This window comes from Aulonocara stuartgranti (assembly GCF_965226115.1).
Source record: "Aulonocara stuartgranti genome assembly, chromosome: 6".
NCBI lineage: Eukaryota > Metazoa > Chordata > Actinopteri > Cichliformes > Cichlidae > Aulonocara > Aulonocara stuartgranti.
In genome coordinates, this window is record NC_138944.1 from 24028220 (window position 1) to 24049136 (window position 20917).

The following is a 20917-nucleotide window of genomic DNA, read 5'->3' on the forward strand; positions in this document are numbered from 1 at the left end:
CGGGCTTCCGGTCAGCGCGTTTCAAAATAAAACACCCCAAAGCTGCGGACGTAGTTTTGTGTGACGCAGTTTCTACATGAAGGTGCGAATGTACTGTATATTTTATTTATTTTTCCCATATTCAGACCAGCACTCTTAGACATATTTAGTCAGTGCAGTGGCCCATATTTGCGTCTCCAAAGTGTAGAAGCGTTTTTTTCTTTAACACGATCTTCTTGTTTGTTTTGTTTTTTATTTGGTATAATAGTGTAGTGTCACGTATAAGTAGCCTGGTCTCATGCCTCAAGTCTGTTCAGTTGTTCGTCTGTTACCAATACATTGTTTTTATTTTATTAATAATAAATCATATTTTAACCGGAAGTAATTATTTCTAACTTAATTTTACAGCCACAGAAAGGATTGTAATGGGTAGTAGCTTTATTTTTACTGCCCCCTAGCTGTCGTTCAGGTCTTTCTACTTTTTTCTTTGTGTCCCTTTTCTCCACCTTCCTGCCTGTCAGCTTGAAATTGTTATATTACACACGTACTGAGTATTAATAGAAATAATAATCATGGAAATAAGCAAATTAAACAGATCAAATTAAAAGGAAAATACCAACTAGATGTGCCTATAGAGGATTTATAGAGCTCATCTTGGATAAGCATTCTTAAGGAAGGGAAACTGGGAGAAAAGGCTGAGATATTTGAAATTACACAAAACTGGATGGAAAGTCAGTGGCAATGGGTCTTATGGAGGGATGAATCCAAATGTGAAATATTTGGTTCAAATCATCACCAATATGAGGATGTCAAGAGATGTACAACTCAACCAAGAACAGAAGAAAAGTCAGCTAACATCCAGAGAAGCGCTTTGAATTACCTTCAAGAATCCTGAAGAACAATTCCCAAAAACAACTTAAAGAAATGACAAGGAAGCTGCCTAAGAGACTTCAGGCTCTGTTGAAGAGTTAAGGTGGCCATACCAAATATTGACTTACAAGGTCACTGGAATTTTACAAACTCTGATTTTGCCTTATGCAAATTGAGATCTTGTGACTATAGAGCGGTGTTGGGTAAGTTACTTTAAATTAGTAACTTAGTTACATTACTAGTTACTTCTATCAAAAGTACTCAGTTACTTCAAGTTACTCGTTACTTACAAATAACTAGTTACTAGGGAAAGTAAATTTGGTTTTACTCAGAATTCTCTTGTTAATGTGTTGCTTCCATAACTTTGCCAGTCTTCTAGCTTGCTTACTTGCCACAAGTGCACTGTGCCACCTACCAATAGAAAGGAAAAAATAATGTGCATATTTCCACGAGAGAAATCCCATGCCTGGACCATCATTGACCGCTGCCATGGTTCTAGCCTACGTCACAGAGTCATGTGCGCCTTTTACATCCAACACAAAAACTGCAGTCGTGGTGCTTTCGATTGTACTCAGAACTCTGAAATTCTGCCTTCTGAATAGGAAGATGTAGGTAACACCAGACTGCAGATGAGCTGCATACAGGGCTGGTTTGGGACAAAAAAATCAGCCCGGGCATTTTGACTAGAGACCAGCCCGCCATTATAGGAAAAATCATAAAGCCTTTGAATGAAAATAAACACTGTTGTGACAGTGATGTACACTGTTTTGATGGTATATATGCATCAATCTATCAATCGTTTGTTGTAAGATTCAGATAATTATTTTTTAAAAGCTAGACATTTTAAATGAGAATAAGAAAGAAAAGTATTTCTTTGTGCCCCCCTCTCCCTGTTAATGCCCTACATGCCCCCCTGGCAAAACTTTGCTAGACCCGCCCCTGCACAGTTACCAGCTGCCAGCTACCTAAAAAAGGATCCTGGTGTTATTTGTCTCTCAGAAACAGTTCATAACTTCCCTTCAACTCATTCATGTCACCTAAAAGGTAAACCTGTTTCCCCATCACCTGTTCAGCTCTGATGATCCAGTAAGGACATCTCCTGGTTTCATCTTCATGTTTCCCTCTCACCAGATAACCAAACCATATCATGACCAGCAGCTTTTACGGCTGTGGCTCCAGCAAACATCAGCTGATACTAGAAATTAATATTAAATAAATTCTAACAACAGCTGATCAAGCTTAAACGTGCTGCTGTTGTTTAGTGCGACATCCGCTGATTTCCTGTTTCTGGTGCAAAGTGGGCGATAAACAAGCAAGAGAGCAGATCAGCTGATCATTGATCAGTTTAATGATTGAAGTAGAAACAGGAGAGGGAGGGTAAGAGGATGAGAGAAGAAGAGGCAGCTGTGCAGCGTAAACACAGAATAACTCCAGCTTTGTGTCTTTTTCATTGTAGCTGAAGTACCGGACAAACTGTGTTCCTTTTCACCTCAATACGAAACCTGTAATATTTTCTCCGAATACGAGACGATTCTGTTTTTTACTGGACGGTTGGCAACTCTAATAATTAACCTTATGAACAAAATAAAGTTCAACATCAGTAACATTATAGCACCCACCCAGCTGTATAGAAACTCCGTCATGCTAGCTACCACGCAGTACGGAAAAAGTCAGCACAACGAAAATAAACTCCACCTAAACTTGGTTCATATCTGACCCAGATAGACTGCAGGTCATAACTTCTTACCTGAAGTTCAGTTCACCTGACACTCGGTCTCTCCTCCTCCTGCCTCCCCTTTCTCTCATCCACCTGCTGGCCTCCACCACTTGCTAATGTTACTGAATCTGTGGAAGCTCCGCGACAGCCACCACACGAAGTAACGAATAACGACCCTATCTAAATCCCAGTAGCGATTAACGCGTTCCTGATTTTGGCATAACTAGTTACCGTGCTCGTTACCACAATAATAACGTCGTTACTGTAACGCGTTAGACTACGGTGAACTCAGTAATATGTTCAACCAGCCTGAGCTGATTCGATCTTTGTGACACTGCGTCTTATCGGGCTGGAAGCAGCCTTCAGAAGATGGGTACACTGTGGACATAAAAGTACAGAAATGGCAAGCAACAGTACTCAGGTAAGCTGTGGGTTTAAACTCAGTTGGTGGCAAATGCTAGGCCCAAAGTGTGTCTTGAAAATATCCCCCACACCATTACACAGCCAACAAAAACCTGAACCACTCATACAAGCAAAGATGGGCTATTTGGCATTTATGTTGTCTACACTAAATTCTGACCCTACCAAATGTTACAGCAGAAATCGAGTGTGATGGCATGTCACACATGGTAAGTTTAATTTACAGTCACTACTTTAATATATTCTACTTATTGTTCAATATAGTTTCTTTATGAAATTTATTTTTCTATGACACCTTCCAATGTTTATATGGCGTGCACACATATTAACACTGCAAGCTCAAAGTTCTGTTTTATGTTATATTAATACATCTTTCTTTGAGTTACCTGGGGTTTGGCTTCTCCTCCTGTCTGGCAAAAGGTGTGGCAAAGGGCTGGGAGAGCTGAAGTACCACTGACAGCCTAATTGGATAGAACCACATGCTTCATTGCCTTGGGGGGTGTTTCAAGTTTGTTTAATTGTTTTGTATTAGTTGGTTATATGGCAGCCATTTTGTTTTCCCCTGTGTGTGTCATTTGGTTTAGCTAAACCAGTATTTAAGTTCCCCCATGTGTCATTTCAACAGGTTAGCTTGTCTTATGTTTGGGTTGAAGTTTTGTTAATTGTTATCTTGAGTTTAGTCTATTGAGTTGACCTCTTTTATTGGTCTCCCTGTTTAAGTTTTGGCTTTGTTAAAATATCTTTTTATACTTTTGGGTCAATAAAACCTAGTGATGGGCAGATGAAGCTTCATGAAGCACTGAAGCTTTTCATCCAATTGGTTCACCCCAGCACAAAGCTTCTTGAAGCTTCATTTGCTCTAGTAGGACATCTACTGGACGTAAAAATATTAGTTGGCATGAATTTGAAAAGTGTGGCATTTTGCACACAGCCTGTAAATGTCAACAACAAAAGGGGTGTGTAAAACATGTATATTGTAGTGATGGCAGTATACTGTGTATATTTATACTGGCAGTATGGAAAATGATTATTTGGAAATGCTTAAAATGGAAATGATCATTTACTGTGAGGTGAGGTGTGGTTGGGGTGTGGGCAGTGGTTGTGCTTTTGTAACGTTGAAATACGGACAGCTACAGACTGAGGCCTCAGTCCTGCCTGTTCACATTTTTTTCTGTAAAAACTAAATTTTCACTGCTTTTATGACCTTTTTAGTGGGGAGAACATAGCTAGGATTGAATGATTTAACAAATCTTTTAAATCCTTTGTCCTCCACAATGCTAAATAGCTGGGAGTCCTCAATCACCATGCTAACCAGGTCTTCATCTATTTGAGATTGTTCTCCTGAGGAAAGACAATAAAGACAAAGCACAAATATAAATATCACACACGTAACTTATAACAGTTGTATAATATTGTTATATCATTTAGTAACATTACTGCATGCTGTATTATCATTGCATTTGATGGCTCACCTGGTCTTGCTCCACAATCGCTGTTCCCCTTATTCTCATGCAAAGCTCTGTAGTGCCTAAGCACGGATGAGGTGTTGTTGTTATATCCCAGCTCCCTGGCACATAGCAAACACTTCACCTTGTACAAAAGTAAAGACAGCTTAACACAAATTATATTGCACCATCAGTATTATGAAAATACATCTTCTGTAGAAATTTACATACCTTGTTGGGAGGAATAAGATCAAAATGTTCCCACACAGGGGAGGACATCCTCCTCTTCTTAGCTGGCTCCATTCTCTCCTGACTTTCTCTCCTCACTCTCATAAACCTCCAAACTCTCACTAACCGCAACTCTCCATCAAACACCCACATTTTGAATGAAGTCTGAGGGGTTTATATCGCTGTCATAGCTCGCGGCAAAGTTCGAACCACTTCCTGAACCAGTCACGTGGTACAGCCGGACAGCGAGGCTTCGGACGTCATCATTTTCAGCTCCTCCCATAAATGAAGCAAGCCTCGTTACGCGCATCGCGGAAACGCCCCCTCCATTACTCGACACAAGCTTTGAAGCCTCGATACAGAACGTCCCATCACTAATAAAACCCCCTCTTTTTTGAATTAAACACCTGTCCTTTATGCTTTACTGCTTGGTCCCTGACATCGAGACTCATCAGACCAGGAAACATTTTTTTTTTTCAATCATCCGATTTTGGTGTGCTTGTTCAATTCTACCATCACTCCTGTTCTTAGTTGATAGGATGGGAACCCAGTGTAGTTCTGCTGCTGTAGCACACGAGGTTCAACGTCTTGTGCATACACTAGCTGTAACAAGTGGTGATTATTTGAGTTACTGTTGCCTTGAGCTCAAAGCATTCTGGTCATGGACACCCTATGTCCTTGTGTGATTGCACGTTTTTCCCAGCGAATAAAAAAAAATACTATAGCTGTCAGGGATATTGTGGATTTCATGTTGATAATTTCAACATCATGAGATCAAAGTCTGTATGTATCCATTGTGCCTTGAACAAACAATGATCCCATTCCCCTTGATGTGCTTCTTTTACGGCTCTATAGGTCGGCCTCTGTTCAAACAAACAAGCATAGCTTATGAGGAGCCATAAAAGCTGGTTCATGTCTTTGATATTGTCGCCACCCCCAATCGGACCCTGAACAAGTGGAAAGATGGATGGATGGATGGATGATAAAAATAACAGCTGTGTTTTTAGGCCACAGATTTTCCCATAAGTCTAAATTCCCTTGCAAATGTAAACTCTCTTAATGAAATCAAACAAAGCCACACCTTTAAATGACAAAATGTCACACCAGCTCCTTAGAGCGAAGCAGTTCAGCTTACAGACGATAACTTTGTTTACACACTTGGACATTTGTTTACAGTGTTTGATATGGTTTACTTTATCAAGTCCGCTTGGTTACATAAGACTCTGTGCTCTGATGTGTGTTTGACTACGTTCAGCCCTGTGCTTCTTTCTCTGTTTGACAGAGAAGGAAATAATTTTTGTGAGTCACCCAATGTTCACAGGTCTAAGTATAAGGGGTTATGAAAAACACTGAACAGGGTTTGCCTTTATCCCAATGGAAACCACTGGGAAATCATTTGTGTTTAACACTTGACATTTGACTTTGCTAGATCATTTCATTGGATCATTTGCTAGGTCATATTTGTAAGGCAGGGTGCGTAAGACAGATGTATCTGAAACTGATATCAGTGAAACAAGGTTTAGTTAAAAATAATAATAATAAAAAAAAAACAGACAATGAAGTATAATACAATTATATATCAAATTGAGGCAGACAGATTGAGTTTATTTAGTATTAATTTACTGACAACATTACTGAGTACAAAAGATTCTGGTGTTCATCATTTCACACAAGACAGAGTTTTATTGTTAGTCTTGTAAAGCACATGTATACACTTACCAGCCACTTCATTAGGTACACCTATTCAGTTCTTAATTAATGCAAATATTTAATCTGCTAACTCAATGGCAGCAACTAAATGTATTTAGGTGTGCAGATATCATCAAGGTGACCAGTTGAAGTTAAAACTGAGTATCAGAATGAGGAAGAAAGGTGATTTAAGTGACTTTGAACGTGGCATTGTTGTTGGTGCCAGATGGGCTGGTCTGAATATTTCAGAAACTACTGATCTACTGTGATTTTCCCAGAAAATCATCTCTAGGTTTTTAGAAACTAGTCTAAAAAAAGAGAAAATATCCAGTGGCAAAAATGTCTTGTTGATGCCAGAGGTCAGAGAAGAATGCTTTGAGCTCAAGGCAGCAATAACTCAAATAGTCATCACTTGTTACAGCTAGTGTATGCACAAGACGTTGAACCTCGTGTGCTACAGCAGCAGAACTACACTGGGTTCCCATCCTATCAACTAAGAACAGGAGTGATGGTAGAATTGAACAAGCACACCAAAATCGGAAAACAGATGATTGAGAAAAAAATGTTTCCTGGTCTGATGAGTCTAAATTCTGACCCTACCAAATGTTACAGAAGAAATCAAGTGTAGACAACATAAATGCCAAATAGCCCATCTTTGCTTGTATGAGTGGTTCAGGTTTTTGTTGGCGGTGTAATGGTGTGGGGGATATTTTCAAGACACACTTTGGGCGTAGCATTTGCCACCAACTGAGTGTCGTTTAAAGCCACAGCTTACCTGAGTACTGCTGCTGGCCATTTCTGTACTTTTATGTCCACAGTGTACCCATCTTCCAGCATGATAAGATGCAGTGTCACAAAGATCAAATCAACCCAGACTAGTTGAACATGTTACTGAGTTCACCGTACTCAAATGGCTTCTATAGTCACAAGATCTCAATTCATTAGCACACTTTTGGAATGTGGTGGAACGGGATATTGTCATCATGGAAGACCAGCTGGCTCATCTGCATAAACTTGTCAAATCTGTGTCACAATAAAGTCAGGTATGAGGGACAAAGTGGGTCCAATCTCGTATTTGCAATGTTGTAGTAAGTAAGGAATGTGTTATTTATATATCACCTTTCAAGAGAAAGATCCCAACAAAATACCAGAGCGTTAAAAAAAAGAAAAAAATAAGAGTACAGTGAGTCTTTCTGTGTTTTGTAGGCCCAAGCAGATCACATTTTTTGCTGTCTGCAACCCAGGATTATGGAAATAGTTTTATCTGAGTTAACTCACATTATATCAGTTCGTGGTAGGGTATCTTATTTGGATGTGATGTCTCACCAAAGCACCGCCCAACCTTCCTAGAAAAAAATGTGTGTGTGCATGCATATGCATGGGTGTATTCAAATAAGGAAAATATGTATGGGAAATTCCAAAGTGTTCGCTCACAGGGTGTCGCTTTATGGTTGGGATTTTCTCCAGAATATTGTAGGGTCTTTAACTTACAGTATAAAACACATTGAGGAGATTGCGGTTGTGATTTGGTGCTATATACAATAAATAATCCTGAATTGAACTGAACTAAATACTATGTATGCATGTACAGCAATTGTTAGTTTTGCTGGAGATGAGGAAGATGTGTCTACATGTCTCCACGCTTTTATTAATATGCATCAGTCTAGTGGAATTGAGCAACATATTAGTAAGAGAAATATGGAAAAGTAGCTGTAGGCTCTATGACTAGAAACAAAGTATTCCACCTGGCAGGGAAGCTGGCCAGAGGCTGACAGAAACATGGAGATAGGATGTCAGGGCAATTAAAAAGTCCACTCAAGCATCAGCTGTGGAAGAAGAAAGGGTTAACTTCTAGGTAGAAGGCACAGCCAGAGAACCAACAGGTTGTTGACAAGAAGAAATCCATGCCTTCCTTCTAACATCAGGAGATATGTTGGGGTTAATGGAGCAAAGAATTAATGAATGGTCGTCCCAGGCTGACAATGCAGTATGTCTGCCAGAGGCTAGTTGTCTGATTGGTGGAGGAGTGAAGATCAGAGAGTCTCAGGCTGAAAACTCTCTTTTGCTAGATATTAAAATGGTTAAACACGCTCAGACTCTCTTTCCCCTCCAAACATTCAAATAGATTTTTCTGCTGATGAATAATATCAGACACTTACAAAAAACACACTGTTGTCAATTTCTCATCAGGATTATGAACGCATGCTTTAGAAGATGTCAAACAGGTCTGTGTCAATAAAAGATGAATAGGTGTTTTAAACAAACAGACAATGGGAGTCTATTGTCTCTCCTTCAGTGGGGAGGAAACACACTCACTGTTTTCACAAGGAACACTGTGATCATCTAAGCATGTGTTGCTGACGTATGTTTCTAAAAACCCATGTGAAATTTATCTACTGATCCACGTCCTGCATGTAACAGTAGTTAGTTAATGTATAACTTGACTTGTCAATACCTTTCCTATTTGCTGTGGTTAAAGGGCACACAGATGTAAAATCCTTAAAATGTTGTATTAGGACCTGTATCACATTATTGCAAAAATATAAAACTCAATTTGTGATTTATAGTGTGTGTGTGTGTGTGTGGGGCGGGGGTCACATGTATGAATTATTCCTTATCAACATATGACACCTAACCCTAAGGCTCTTAGACGAGGATAACTCATTAAAAAGACCTCAGCTAGCCATTATTTTTCTGTCTTTACCCTTAAGGAGAGACAGATTCTAGTTTATCACTTTCTCTTCCGGGATGGATTTGAATGCCTTAAGGGCAGAAACACAGAACAGCAGCAAAGAGGTGTGGCCACACAGCTCCAATGACAGGTAGACACAAGGAGGAGCTACATTACCTGTGCAGAGCTGGCGGCCAGTGCACAGGGAACAGTACACCTGTTGTACTTCCCAGGCTCTAGCTCTTTTTTTTGTTTGTTTATTTTTTTTCGCTCTGTTTCCTTGTGTCTCTTTCTTTCCTTGCCTTTTTTTGATTTTAGTCTAATAGCAAAGCCTCATGATGGATCCCAAGGAGGGCGGTGGAAGTGAAAAGGAAAAGGAGAAAGTGATTAAAAGGAGGAACCGGCCTGTGTTCCTGCGTTACCTGGAGAGGAGAAAGACGGACACAATCGTAGCTGATGACACGGACAAAGGTGACATCAACCTGGGGACGCTGGTGAGGAGGAGTCAGTCTGACAAGACAGAGTACAGCGCCAAACTTAAAGGTACAGCAACTAATGATGTCCCTCAGGGATCAAAACTATGGCAACAACTTATACGCGCAACTGTCCTTCTGAAAAGTCTCTGCATTTCAAACATGGTGATAAAATGCTGTGTGGGAGAAGTTCAGACAAATAGATCTGAATGTAGACGGGCTGTAGGAGCAGCATCGATGGCTTTCGGGCAAATAGTGATCACACACACATACGCACACACAAAAGTGTGGGCCGCTCTGCACCCTGAACCTGTTGTGTTAATATGTGTTGAGCAGGCGATACTCCCACAGGGATGAAGCCACATATGCAAAGTGTGCTCCAAACTCAGGCACAGAGGAGTGGCTTAAAATTGTTCCAGGCCAGCTTGTAAACAAGGCCAGTGTTGTGCGATGGGGGGGACTTTGGATCTTTCTTTTTTTTTTTTTTTTTAAATGTTGGGTCTTAGTTTTGATCACAGTGGCCGTAGCATTTAAACCAAAAACCATGGGAGGCATAAGCCAGCTGCAATAGGAAATGAGCTGTGAGAAACAATTGTCAATTCAGCTGTGTGTTGCCTCATTACTACTGCTGACACAGTCTTTTCATTCTAACACATAGTAGTAAGTAAAACTGGATTCCCCTGTCCTTAAAGTGCAGTCAGTGCCTGGGAATGCTCCCTGCCGATGACATCAATCATCAGCAGGGGGTTGATATGAAAGATTAGGTAAGTATGTAGGCTTTCCTGTGCCACTTGTTCTTTGTCTTCTTTTTCATTGAACAATGCTCATCACATGACAACATGACTGCACCGTGGTTCAAATAACTGTCTAATAGTGCAGTCTAACCTAGTTCCATCTTGGTGTTTTGTGGATAACAACACCTTTCACACACACACACACACACTTTTGTCTTTTCAGAAGATGTTAAGTTTATATGAGACATAACCACTCTTCATCCCTTTGTACTTTCTACTTTCAGAACCTGCATCATGGCAGGCTGAGTTGTACAAAAAACACTGTGATGTTTTGAGTAAACTATTTACCCGCGCCTTTTGACTTCACCCTCAGGGAAACCAGCAGCATTACATATTTACACCAATGCAAATATTGACAGAACGATGACTTCACTGAAAGAGGAAACATATGACTTGCTGCTAGAAAGTCTCTTCTCATATGCTTGCCAGACAGGTTGGTCAAGCCATAGAGCCATGGCAACAATGACATCAATATGTCTAATTATTTACCGCAACTAAATAAAATACTTCCAACAATGATTTACCAGCAAAAAACGCCACAGGACAGTAATGGAACAGATAAAACTACCTATTTGTTTGTAGTTTCTGAAGTCTTTCTCGCCTGTTTTCTAACTTTCAAATAACTTCAGGCATTTAAAAAACAATTTAATTTATTGTGTCCAAAGTATTTCTCCTTCCCACTGATTGTCACAGGGGCCTGTGCTATGCGGATAAGTCTGTCATGTCATTTTTCTTGATGGTGATACATGATACACTGTGGCCTTCATTCTTTCCTGTCCACTCTATTGGATCCCTTTCACTGGACTGAGCAGTTAAAAACACCCTGTATTTGCTTTCATGAGAACTCCGATCCTAGTAACCATACCTCACCAAACATAATGCTGGCAGAAGGATAAGTTGAAATGTCCCGCCTATTCTTGATCCATGGTTTTTTTTTTTAAACTCTGTGGAGGGAACCTTTCAAGGTCAAGTTTGAATGAGACAGACGACGTGTTCAGTTCAAAGCTCTGGAAAGGAACCGGGATTCATTTAACACATTAAAACCTTTTACAGTGGCAGGAAAATATCTATTTATGACTATAATATATATATATATATATATATATATATATATATATATATATATATATATAGTATATGCTATACCATGTAATGACCAGGTGAGGTGGCTTCAGTATAGTTACTGTGCAAGTAGAGCCTTCACAAAAACAACCACATTTTAACCACATGTTAAAATATACTAAAATACTATAAAATACTTAAAGTATTTTAGGAAGGAAGAACATTGTATTCCAATTAATTATATTCCTTCAGTGACTCTTATGTCACTGAAGGAATATAACTGAAGGAATTGTGTGAAGCTCTTGTTGAATTGGCAAAAAAATCAGTCAAATAAATCATGACTAACCACTGCAGATTCATTTTACAGTTTCACAAGGCTGGGAAGCAAGGTGAAACTGTACGCAGCAGATCTCTGGAGTCACTCACCGATGCTGAACACTGCTCCCATTCATAAGAGAGCAAGTACCGGCCAGAAACACAAGATGCATTCTGCGTAGCTTCAATAAAGGGCATCTGTTTCGTCATCTTCAGTCTGCACCAGCAGGCAATGGCCATGTTACTCAAGCTGCTGATATATAGATGTAGTCATCTTTTGCAAATGGTTCCTTGGATGCCCCCCCCCCCCCAAAAAATACAAGAAGCTCTTGGTAATATTTGTACACTAAGATGAACTTCAACTTTTTAGAGTTTGCAGTGTTTACTCTTGTGTGTGTAATGCATAACCTGAGGCTGACGGAATACATTTGTTTAAATGTGCATGCGTGACTGTGTGTGTGTTTGTTCATCAAAAACATGTGAATCAGTGCTGATGTGTGTGTTGGTGTATTTGTACGTGTGTACTCATAACTACACCCCCCCCCCCCCCCCCCCCCCACACACACACACACACACGCAGCAGATGGAATGCCTGAGCACGCTGTAGGATTACATCAGTGGCACGATTAGTTTTGCAACCTGACACAGGTCTTGCAGCCTTCTGTCTCTCCCCCCCTCTTTTCATCGTGCTCTCGCAGCAGAGGAGGAAGCAGTGTGTGGTGTCGATTAGGCAGCAAGGAAGCATCCCTCTTCCCTGAGCAGACACTCCTGCCTGCCATGCAAAGCACAGAGCAGCCACAGACTGATTAGGCAGCAGAGCAGTTAAAAAAAGAAGCAGAAGTCAGCCTGACTGGCATGTTAAGTGAAGTCTCTTGGCATTCAAGTCAAAATAATTAGATCACTGTGAAATAAAGAATGCTGCTTAGGCATCAAGAGGATGTGTTACAGTTTTTTCAAAGCATTGCACAGCTTATGGCGCCAGGGTATTTACCCAGATTTTAGAAAATGTCACATAGATGGCTTAAAATGGTAGAAAACATATAAAATTAGCTCATTAATGTTGTATAATCTGTGTGACTCATTAGGACAGATGCTACGATTGTGATGTCAAATAAAAACCTTTCCGAAATTTTAACGTTTGACTGTCTTTTACTTTTAGAGAAAATGACACCACGTGGTCTGTCCCCAATCCCATCTCCGGCCGTTGACCCAGAGGAGTTGCGTGCGAGGAAGATGAAGCGCAGGGCAAAAGTCATTCAGGAACTTGTTCAGACTGAAAAGGACTTCCTCACTGACCTGGAGCTGTGCATTAGAGAAGTGGTGCAGCCTCTGCGAAATCTCATGGTAGGTGCTTTTCACGATCCTCACTAAAATCTCTTGTAACCTTACCGCTGACAGATATCCATATACGCTCATTGGCCGCTTTGTTAGGCACACCTGTTTAAGTCCTTGCTCGGGCATATAGCTAATCAGCCAATCAAATGGCAGGAATTCAGTGTGTTTAGACATGAGATATGGAGAATCAGAATAGAGAAGAAAAGTGATTTAAGAGACTTTGATTGTGGCATGGTTGTTGGTGCCAGTAGCAGGCCTGGTCTGAGTAATTCAAAAACTGCTGATCTATTGGGATTTCCCCACACAACCATCTCTAGGGTTAACTTAGACTTGTCCCAAAAACAAAATATTTTCAGTGAACAGCAGTTTTGAGTAAATAACATGGCCAGAGAATGGCCAGTCTGCTCTCAGCTGACTGGAACGCATCGATAACTCACATAACCACTCATTACAACCAAGAAGAGCATCTCTGAATGCACAGCGCATTCAACCTTAGAGCAAATGGGCTGCAGCATCAGAAGACCACACTGGGTGTCAACTAAAACAATTTTCAATAGACGAAATGAGTGTCAATTTCTGCTGCGATATTCAGATGATAGAGTAAGAATTAGGTGTAAATAACATGAAAGCATGGATATATCCTGCATTGTTTCAGTGGTTCAGGTTGGTGGTTGTGATATCAGTGTGGGGGAAATACTTTGGCTCACTTTGGGCTCCTTACTACCAGTTGAGCATTGTTTAAACACCACAACCTACCTCAGTGTCTACCAATTTATGACAACAGTGCATCCATCTTATGATCATGTCATTATGAATGTTTCCAGCACCTTGTAGAATCTACGCCAAAAAGAATAAAACACATTATTAAGGCTAAAGGGGATATTAGCAAGGTATACCAAAAAACCTGTCTGGTGTATGCGACAACAATGAAAATCAGTGCCAATGTAAACCTCAGTTCAAATTCTTAAACTATACGCTGAGCATTTGATAGAAGGTCATGAATCTCTGCTTAAATGTCAAAACAAAGCAAAGCCTGGTCATTTAAATAACATCAACCTTTGGTTTAACAATACTCAGTTTAACTGACGTGTGGGTAGAAAATGCACTTGTACATTTTGAGTCTGCTGGGTTGCAGGTTGTGGATGTGGATCGACTGTTCACCAACATGGAGACGGTGTGTGAGGTCTCTGCAGCACTCCTTCACAGACTGCACGAGGCCATGGCTGACCCTGATCCAGAAGCCGTTGTCATAGGTAACGCTAGTCTAGTTTCTGAGTGACTGACAAGCTGTCTGACTGAAGCAGTTTTGTCTTTGGCGATTGTTGCTGGTCACATCAGTAGTAAATGAAACATGTTGTCTCCTATTTTAATTTAAAGGAGACGTATTTATCCAGGCAAAGGCAGCTTTAGAAGATGTATATAAGATTTACTGTTACCATCATGATGAGGCTAACGCATCCCTCAAATCCTATGAGAAAGATGAAGAAATCAAGCAACATTTTACCACATGTGTATTAGCACTGAAGTAAGTTAAGCCACTTTCTCTAAATGATTTTCACCTTTATTATTTTTTTTATGTTTATTATTATGTATTCCAAAAATTATCCTTTTCTGTTTGTAATCTTCTTTCTTTTCCTTTCAGGAAAATCTATGATAAAGAGTAAGTGTAGTTACTGGCAAAATTTTTGCACTATGTATTTTTTGTTATTACTTTAGCTTTGATAGCTGATTATTGGCTATTATGCACATTTGCACAGAGGGAAACCTAATTTGTTGGATATGGGTTCACTGCTCATCAAACCCGTTCAGAGGATCATGAAGTACCCATTGCTTCTTGGGGAGCTGTGGCACGCCACGCCTGAAGACCACACCGACTATCAGCCGACGCAGGAGGCATTCACAGCTGCCAAGATCATAAATATTAACATCAATGAATTCAAAAGACGCAAGGACATAGGTGAGATTTCATTCACACTGACATACGTGAGGCAATTTTTATTCATAATGTGTGTTTGTAAAAAAATGCATCTATATGAACGGCTTTAGCAAAACTGCAAATTTATTTTGTGTACCGGTATGTGTGTTTTATACACGATCCATACCAAATATATCCACACCAAATCTGATCAGACCTGTTCCCCGGCTTTTTGTTGATTCTCAGTTATGAAGTACAAGAGGTTGGAGGATGACGGCACACTGAGGGGAAAATTAAACAAGTTTAACATCCACTCCATCAGGAAGAAGGGAGACAGGTTTGCCGGTTATCTCAAAATCCTCGCGGGTGCTGATACACAGGTAAAACAAAGTGACAGCAAACTTTTTCCAGTTCATTCTCCACTCTTTATAGCTAATATGAGCTATACAGAGGAATAATTGGCTATTAGTATGTTTATGTGTAAGTGATGTGTTATTTCCGTAGGTGAGAGATGAAGTGTTTGACAGAGAGGAGAAGCTTTTCAGGAGTTTAGAGAAAGCTGCGAGGCAACTGGTCAAAAACGTTCAATGTTACCTGCAGTACACTCAGGTAAGTACATGTTTGACCATTTTCTTTTGCAAAATATGCATAATATATAATTTGGCTTATTTTAAGGTTTGTTTTTCCATGTTTCCTGCAGGAGATGGTGTCTGTAGCTGTTCAGAGTGTGCAGGATGTGAAGAACATAGTCAAGGATTCAAACAAAAATGATGGCAATGGTTTGGTCCACGACAATGGCTACGATCCCTATAAGGTCTTTGTAAGTGTGCTATTTGTTGTCCTTCAGTGCAAAAATGTTTCCAGTTTGCTTTTATATTTGTATCACTGCATGATATTCTGTGCCAGTGTCAAAGTACACTCTTCATCTCCACTTTGAGAAAACTGCTGGGCCTCAAAGATGCGTCATAGAAAAAGATTTTGCAAAAAGATCTCTCTCTTTTTATTTTTAAGGAGATGCTCACAAAACAAAACTGTTTATATGTACAAATTAAATAAGTATGTTATGAGCTACACAAACTAATCTTCATTTCTTTCCTTTTGCCATGTTTTTCCCCCAGAGAGACAATTTGGAGCACTTGGTGCTCACCCCCCTCTCCTCTCTGCACGGCATGTTCACAGCCCCTCAGAAGCTCATCCAAAAACGCTATGACAAATTACTAGATTACTGCAGTCGCCTGGAGCGCTCTTCCTCTTTTTCATCCTCTTCTTCCACCACTTCTTCCTCTCTTTCACCGGCATCAGAAGACCCACCAGGTCCAGCCAAGAGAGACTACGAAGCTCTCAATGCTTTGCTAGTGGAAGAACTGCAGAGGTTCAACACAGCTGCATACACTATCCTGACTAACAGTGTGGTGTTTCTAGTGGCGCTACTTAGAGGGCTGATGAATAATGCACTGATGGGTGCTCCATCAGTGCACCAGCTACCAGTAAGGATACATCTACAAATATCCCATTTGGAAGACTTTAAAGGTTTTTTTTTTTAAATAAAAGAACAATAAAGCTAACCTGTGTTATGTTTGCCTTTTCAGCCTCCGCTGTCAAACATTGCTGAGGTCCAGAACAGCATCATGGATGAGCTGAATAATCTGACTTTTGTCAAGGACAATGCACAGAAGTTAATGGAGCGAAAAGTCAGCTTTGAAAAACGAGACAGGAAAACTGCGGTAAGAAAGCTGAACAGACTAATCTCACCTTTACGTAAAGCCTCAAGTGTGTGATTTTAAAACCTCTGGTCTGAGGATTTTTCCATTCGTCACTGATCACAGGTTAAAACAAATGTGCCATAGTCTTCAGTTTTGAGAAAATTCAAAAAGACCTTTGTTTTTCCAAACTCTGACAAAATCAGTCGCAAGGCATAAATGCTCAGTTATACGCATAGGCTATGATGAAGCTAAGTACTTGATTCAGGAGATAGGCATCAGTCTCATTTGCAGGATTGTGTAAGTGTGTTGACCCAACCATCATTTCTCTATAATTTGCTTCAGAAGACCAGACTTTCTTCTTTTTAAAGTGCTCTTGAGCAAAAGTTCTCCAGGCTTCTTACGGTCTTTCAAAGTTTTTCTTTGGGCATTGGCTGCTTTTTCCCTTTTTCCCTGCTATTTCAATTTGAGTGTAGTTCTTGTACCTGATCTTTTATTTTTTGCATGTTTACTCAGCAAAGACTGAACTTTGCGTCATTCAAGCATAAAAAACAAAACAAGTAAAAGGATGCACCAGCGTTGTGTCTGTTACCAGATCTAAATGGGGCTTGGGAGCACTTTTTTATTAGCAGCCTTTCACAAAAACACATCATTAGTTCCCATTTCTTTAGCCAACTCTATGAAATTGTCAAATGTAGCACAGTTTTACAGGCATAAAATGGTATTTTTGCACCAACAAGGTGATTTCCAAAAACTATTAGCCCAAAACTTGGCATATCTTGGGATGGTGTGCACTGTATCCCCAAAAACTTGAGGAAATTAAACAAATAGAATACAATAGAAGAAGTGACAGGACTAAAAAACGAAGTCAGTGAAAGTCATGTCCTTAAGAAATGGATGCCAAGAAGCCATTCTTACAGAAGGGAAACAGGGAAAAAAGGCTGAGGTATTCTAAATTACATAAGAATTGGGCTGAAAATCTGTAACAATTAGTCTTATTGGGGGAAGTATCCAAATTTTACAATACGTACAGAGGAGGTCATGAGAGAGATACAGCCATCAGTAAAACACTGTGGAGGCTCAAGACTTTTGCACAGTACTGTATATTGGCATGCTCATTGGTCTGCATACGCATATACACTAAAACATCTGCACCTATATTAGAAGGCTCTTTTTCTTGAGCACGTGAATAGATGTGTTTGAACGTCCTAGCTCCAGGATCATATTACCATTCACCCTCCCTAGATTACCCTTGTGTACTGTTACCTAACACTCCTACGTAAACCTGCACACCACATACCCGCTTCAAATATTTACGGCAACACTTCGTGTTGTGCTGTCCTTCAGGTGCCGGAGGTGCAGCATCAGACCGAGGAACAGCGTGCCTGGCTGCTGGCAGAATACCCAGTGAACCGACTGTACCAGTTGAAGAGGAAGTGCAATGGCTGCCAGGAGCAGGACCTGAGCCTGCTGGAGGGAGAGCTGGTAGCTCTGATTGAGGACACAGATCCGATGGGCAGCAGCAGCCGCTGGCTGGTACACACTGGAGGCAAGTGTGTGTGTGTGCGCGTGTAGTACTGTTAGTAAGACACACACCGTGGATTAAGTTATCACACTGGATCATCTGCAAGTATGGGTGCCACAGGTTTTATCTAATGCATTTTTCTCTGTGAAAACACTCACACCAAACTTTACTTTCTGGCCTTGATAAGTCAGCAGATGAGAATTTGTCCCAGGAGCTCCTGTGCTGTCATGGTTGCCTCTGGAGATTGTTGCCTCACAACAATGCCGGCTCCATAGCTTGTCTCTATCTCTGCTTTGCGTCTCATAGAGGCACCTGAGATCCCAGCATCTTGCTTGGAACAAACTGCTGTACGCAGTTGTATGCAGTGTTACTTAGAGTACAAAGACTTTTCCCCTGGGGATTCAGAGACAAGGATGAAGAGATATCACTGGTGCTCATCTTTGTACTCTGAAATAACAAGTTCTTTTTTAAGAACACTAGAAAAAAAATAGTGTGTGTATGTTTCTTGGCGTAAAGTACATTCTTCACAGGCTTGTCTTTTCCTCAGGGATAACAAGCATTCCCAGGAAGTTGTTGTTCTTCCTTCTGCTGATATCAACACTATGAATATGCGGGCCTCATATTTACACACTCTTCAGTAACTCACTGGAACTGGATTCGAGACTTGTGTAAGCAAGTGCTCTGTGGCCTCTGGATGAAGCCCCTTAACACTCACTGTCATACATCTCTAAGATTGCTGCTTTGATCCCATTGTGATTTGAATGGATTATTTTCTTGTGCCAATCAAAAAATATGAATGAAAGACAAATGAAAAAAATAACAGTGGCTTTAAAAGATTACGTTTCTGGCAGAAGATGCCATATTGATATTTTTCTATAACATCCATAATAATCTGCAGGGCTACATATAAAGAGAGATTAAGCTTTTTTTTTTTTTTTTAAATAAAGCTTAAAAAAAAAAAAAAAGCTTAATTTTAGTGAACCTGACAAACTATCTCTGTGTCCCTTGTCAGGTATGCAAGGCTATGTCTACTCCACCTTCCTGAAGCAGTACAACCCTCTGAGGGACTCGCAGCGGGCAGGCCAGATGGCCAAAGAGCAGCCCCAGCAGCAGCCACCTGCTACGGTGGATGAGGACTTTGATGACCTGAGTCTGTTCGTGTCAGGAAGCGGCAGCAGCAGCCTGCGCAGCTTCAAGCTCAGCGCCACTGACAGTTGCTCAATTCTCTCGGGCCTGCAGGGGGAGCTGGAGAGCACTGAGGACACGGAGGACACAGTGGACTCGGAGGCTCAGCAGGTGTGTGTGGTGGTCTGCCAGCTGATCAGTACTGCTCTCAGTGTCATATTAACATATCGCACTACTTAGCTCCATAGAGGATAACCTAACAGTTAAGGTCAGAGTAGCTGTATACACTGAAGTTAGAAAAAAAAAAAGAAGACTGAAATTCAAGGTCAGAAATAAAACAACAACAACAACAAAACACACATCACATAGACCTTAAAAAAACTGATTTAAAAAAAAAAAAAAAAAAAAGGCTCAGCCAATAATAACTAATGGTTTACCCGAGCCACAGCTGTGAATTATGGGTTATTGCAGCGCGTAGGTAAACGAGGACCGCAGGTATATAGACTCGATCAGCAGAAGATGAGTCACTCTAAAATCACGTCTAATGGCTTCACCCTGTCTGCTGACATTAAATTTAATTGTTTTTAAAATAGCATTACATGGTGAGATTGCTGTCACTCAGCAGCACTCGTAGGGTTCGTCCTTGGGGCCTTTGACTGAAATACATCTCTGATCATCATCGAGTTAAAAGGTCTTGAAATACATAAAAGATTATAAATAAAAACTGACATAGGTTAATGGATCGCAGCGAGTGAGAATCAGTATTGGTGTTACTGCTGTGTTTTGCCAGGAAGCTTAACACTGCCACCTTCTGGATTAACAGGAGTGCCTACATATTCCTTCATGATGCCTTTTGTTTTAGGTTTTTGGATTGAATCTTAGCTTTTTGCTTTTAACACATTTTAAAAGCGATAATTGCATCTGCCTTTGCTCACACCTAAACTGGGTCTGTTTCCACAGTATTACGCCGTGTATGCATTTCAAGCCCGATGCGAACAGGAACTGACCCTGCAGGAGCACCAGCACGTTCGCATCCTTCAATTCTGTGACCTGGGAGGTAACAAGGAGTGGTGGTTGGCTGAGGCTAACGGACAAAAAGGATACGTCCCGGCCAACTACCTCGGCAGGATGTCCTACGCCTAAAACACCCAATTCTGAGCATCAGTTTACCGTTTTAACAAAATGTAATTGAACCAAGCTACATTTCTGCTTGGCGAGCATCCCAACAGATATTATTATCATACCATAGTGTTGATGTTGAACCTGCTTGGCCTTCAGAAGATAACAAGAGAGCTCACTAATGGAGCTTGACCAGTGATCTGTGATGAATGTGGAGAATTATAAAAGCACAGGGCACTGTGCCGAGCACTTTTTATACTTCAGTGTTGTCGAGTTCATATGAATAATGAAGTGATTTATTAATGAAGTACATTTTTATATATAAAAATATATGACGTGATTTATAGATAGAGTATATGTTTTATGTGAAATGATTTATATGAAGTTTTATTCACCGTTTGCCCTGAAATGAAGAAATACGTTCAAAGTCGTTGATAACGTTATGAATAAAAACTGCCTCTGTGGTTATTGCTGTTCTGGTTTATTCTCCATTCTCCGTTTCTCCCAATAAAACTGAATGACTGAATTGAGACAG

The 20917-nt window shown here is 40.4% G+C and overlaps 1 protein-coding gene and 1 long non-coding RNA gene across 2 annotated transcripts; one reads left to right on the plus strand and one right to left on the minus strand.

Moving 5' to 3' along the window:
- Positions 1-3404: 3404 nt before the first annotated feature.
- Positions 3405-5123, minus strand: LOC309708852. Its single transcript, XR_014277340.1, has 3 exons — positions 4663-5123; positions 4459-4576; positions 3405-4327 (listed from the first exon to the last, which is right to left on the minus strand). It is a non-coding gene; the product is annotated as an uncharacterized lncRNA (long non-coding RNA).
- A 4065-nt stretch (positions 5124-9188) lies between these two features.
- arhgef38 (Rho guanine nucleotide exchange factor (GEF) 38) lies at positions 9189-20852 on the plus strand. The gene is made up of 14 exons (XM_082537138.1): positions 9189-9562; positions 12823-13007; positions 14134-14251; positions 14376-14523; positions 14641-14658; positions 14756-14955; positions 15160-15293; positions 15418-15522; positions 15614-15733; positions 16032-16400; positions 16503-16637; positions 17961-18162; positions 19151-19434; positions 20224-20852. Exons 1-14 carry the CDS (start codon positions 9355-9357, stop codon positions 20404-20406), a joined length of 2409 nt encoding a protein of 802 aa, XP_082393264.1. The 5' UTR covers positions 9189-9354; the 3' UTR covers positions 20407-20852.
- Positions 20853-20917: the final 65 nt, after the last annotated feature.

Excerpts from the sequence above, each read along its gene's own strand:
- arhgef38 (XM_082537138.1), top strand. The coding sequence starts at position 9,355 with ATGATGGATCCCAAGGAGGGCGGTGGAAGTGAAAAGGAAAAGGAGAAA. Across the intron at positions 13,008-14,133 it reads AGCCTCTGCGAAATCTCATG|GTTGTGGATGTGGATCGACT; the intron begins GTAGGTGCTTTT and ends GCTGGGTTGCAG. Across the intron at positions 14,252-14,375 it reads TCCAGAAGCCGTTGTCATAG|GAGACGTATTTATCCAGGCA; the intron begins GTAACGCTAGTC and ends TTTAATTTAAAG.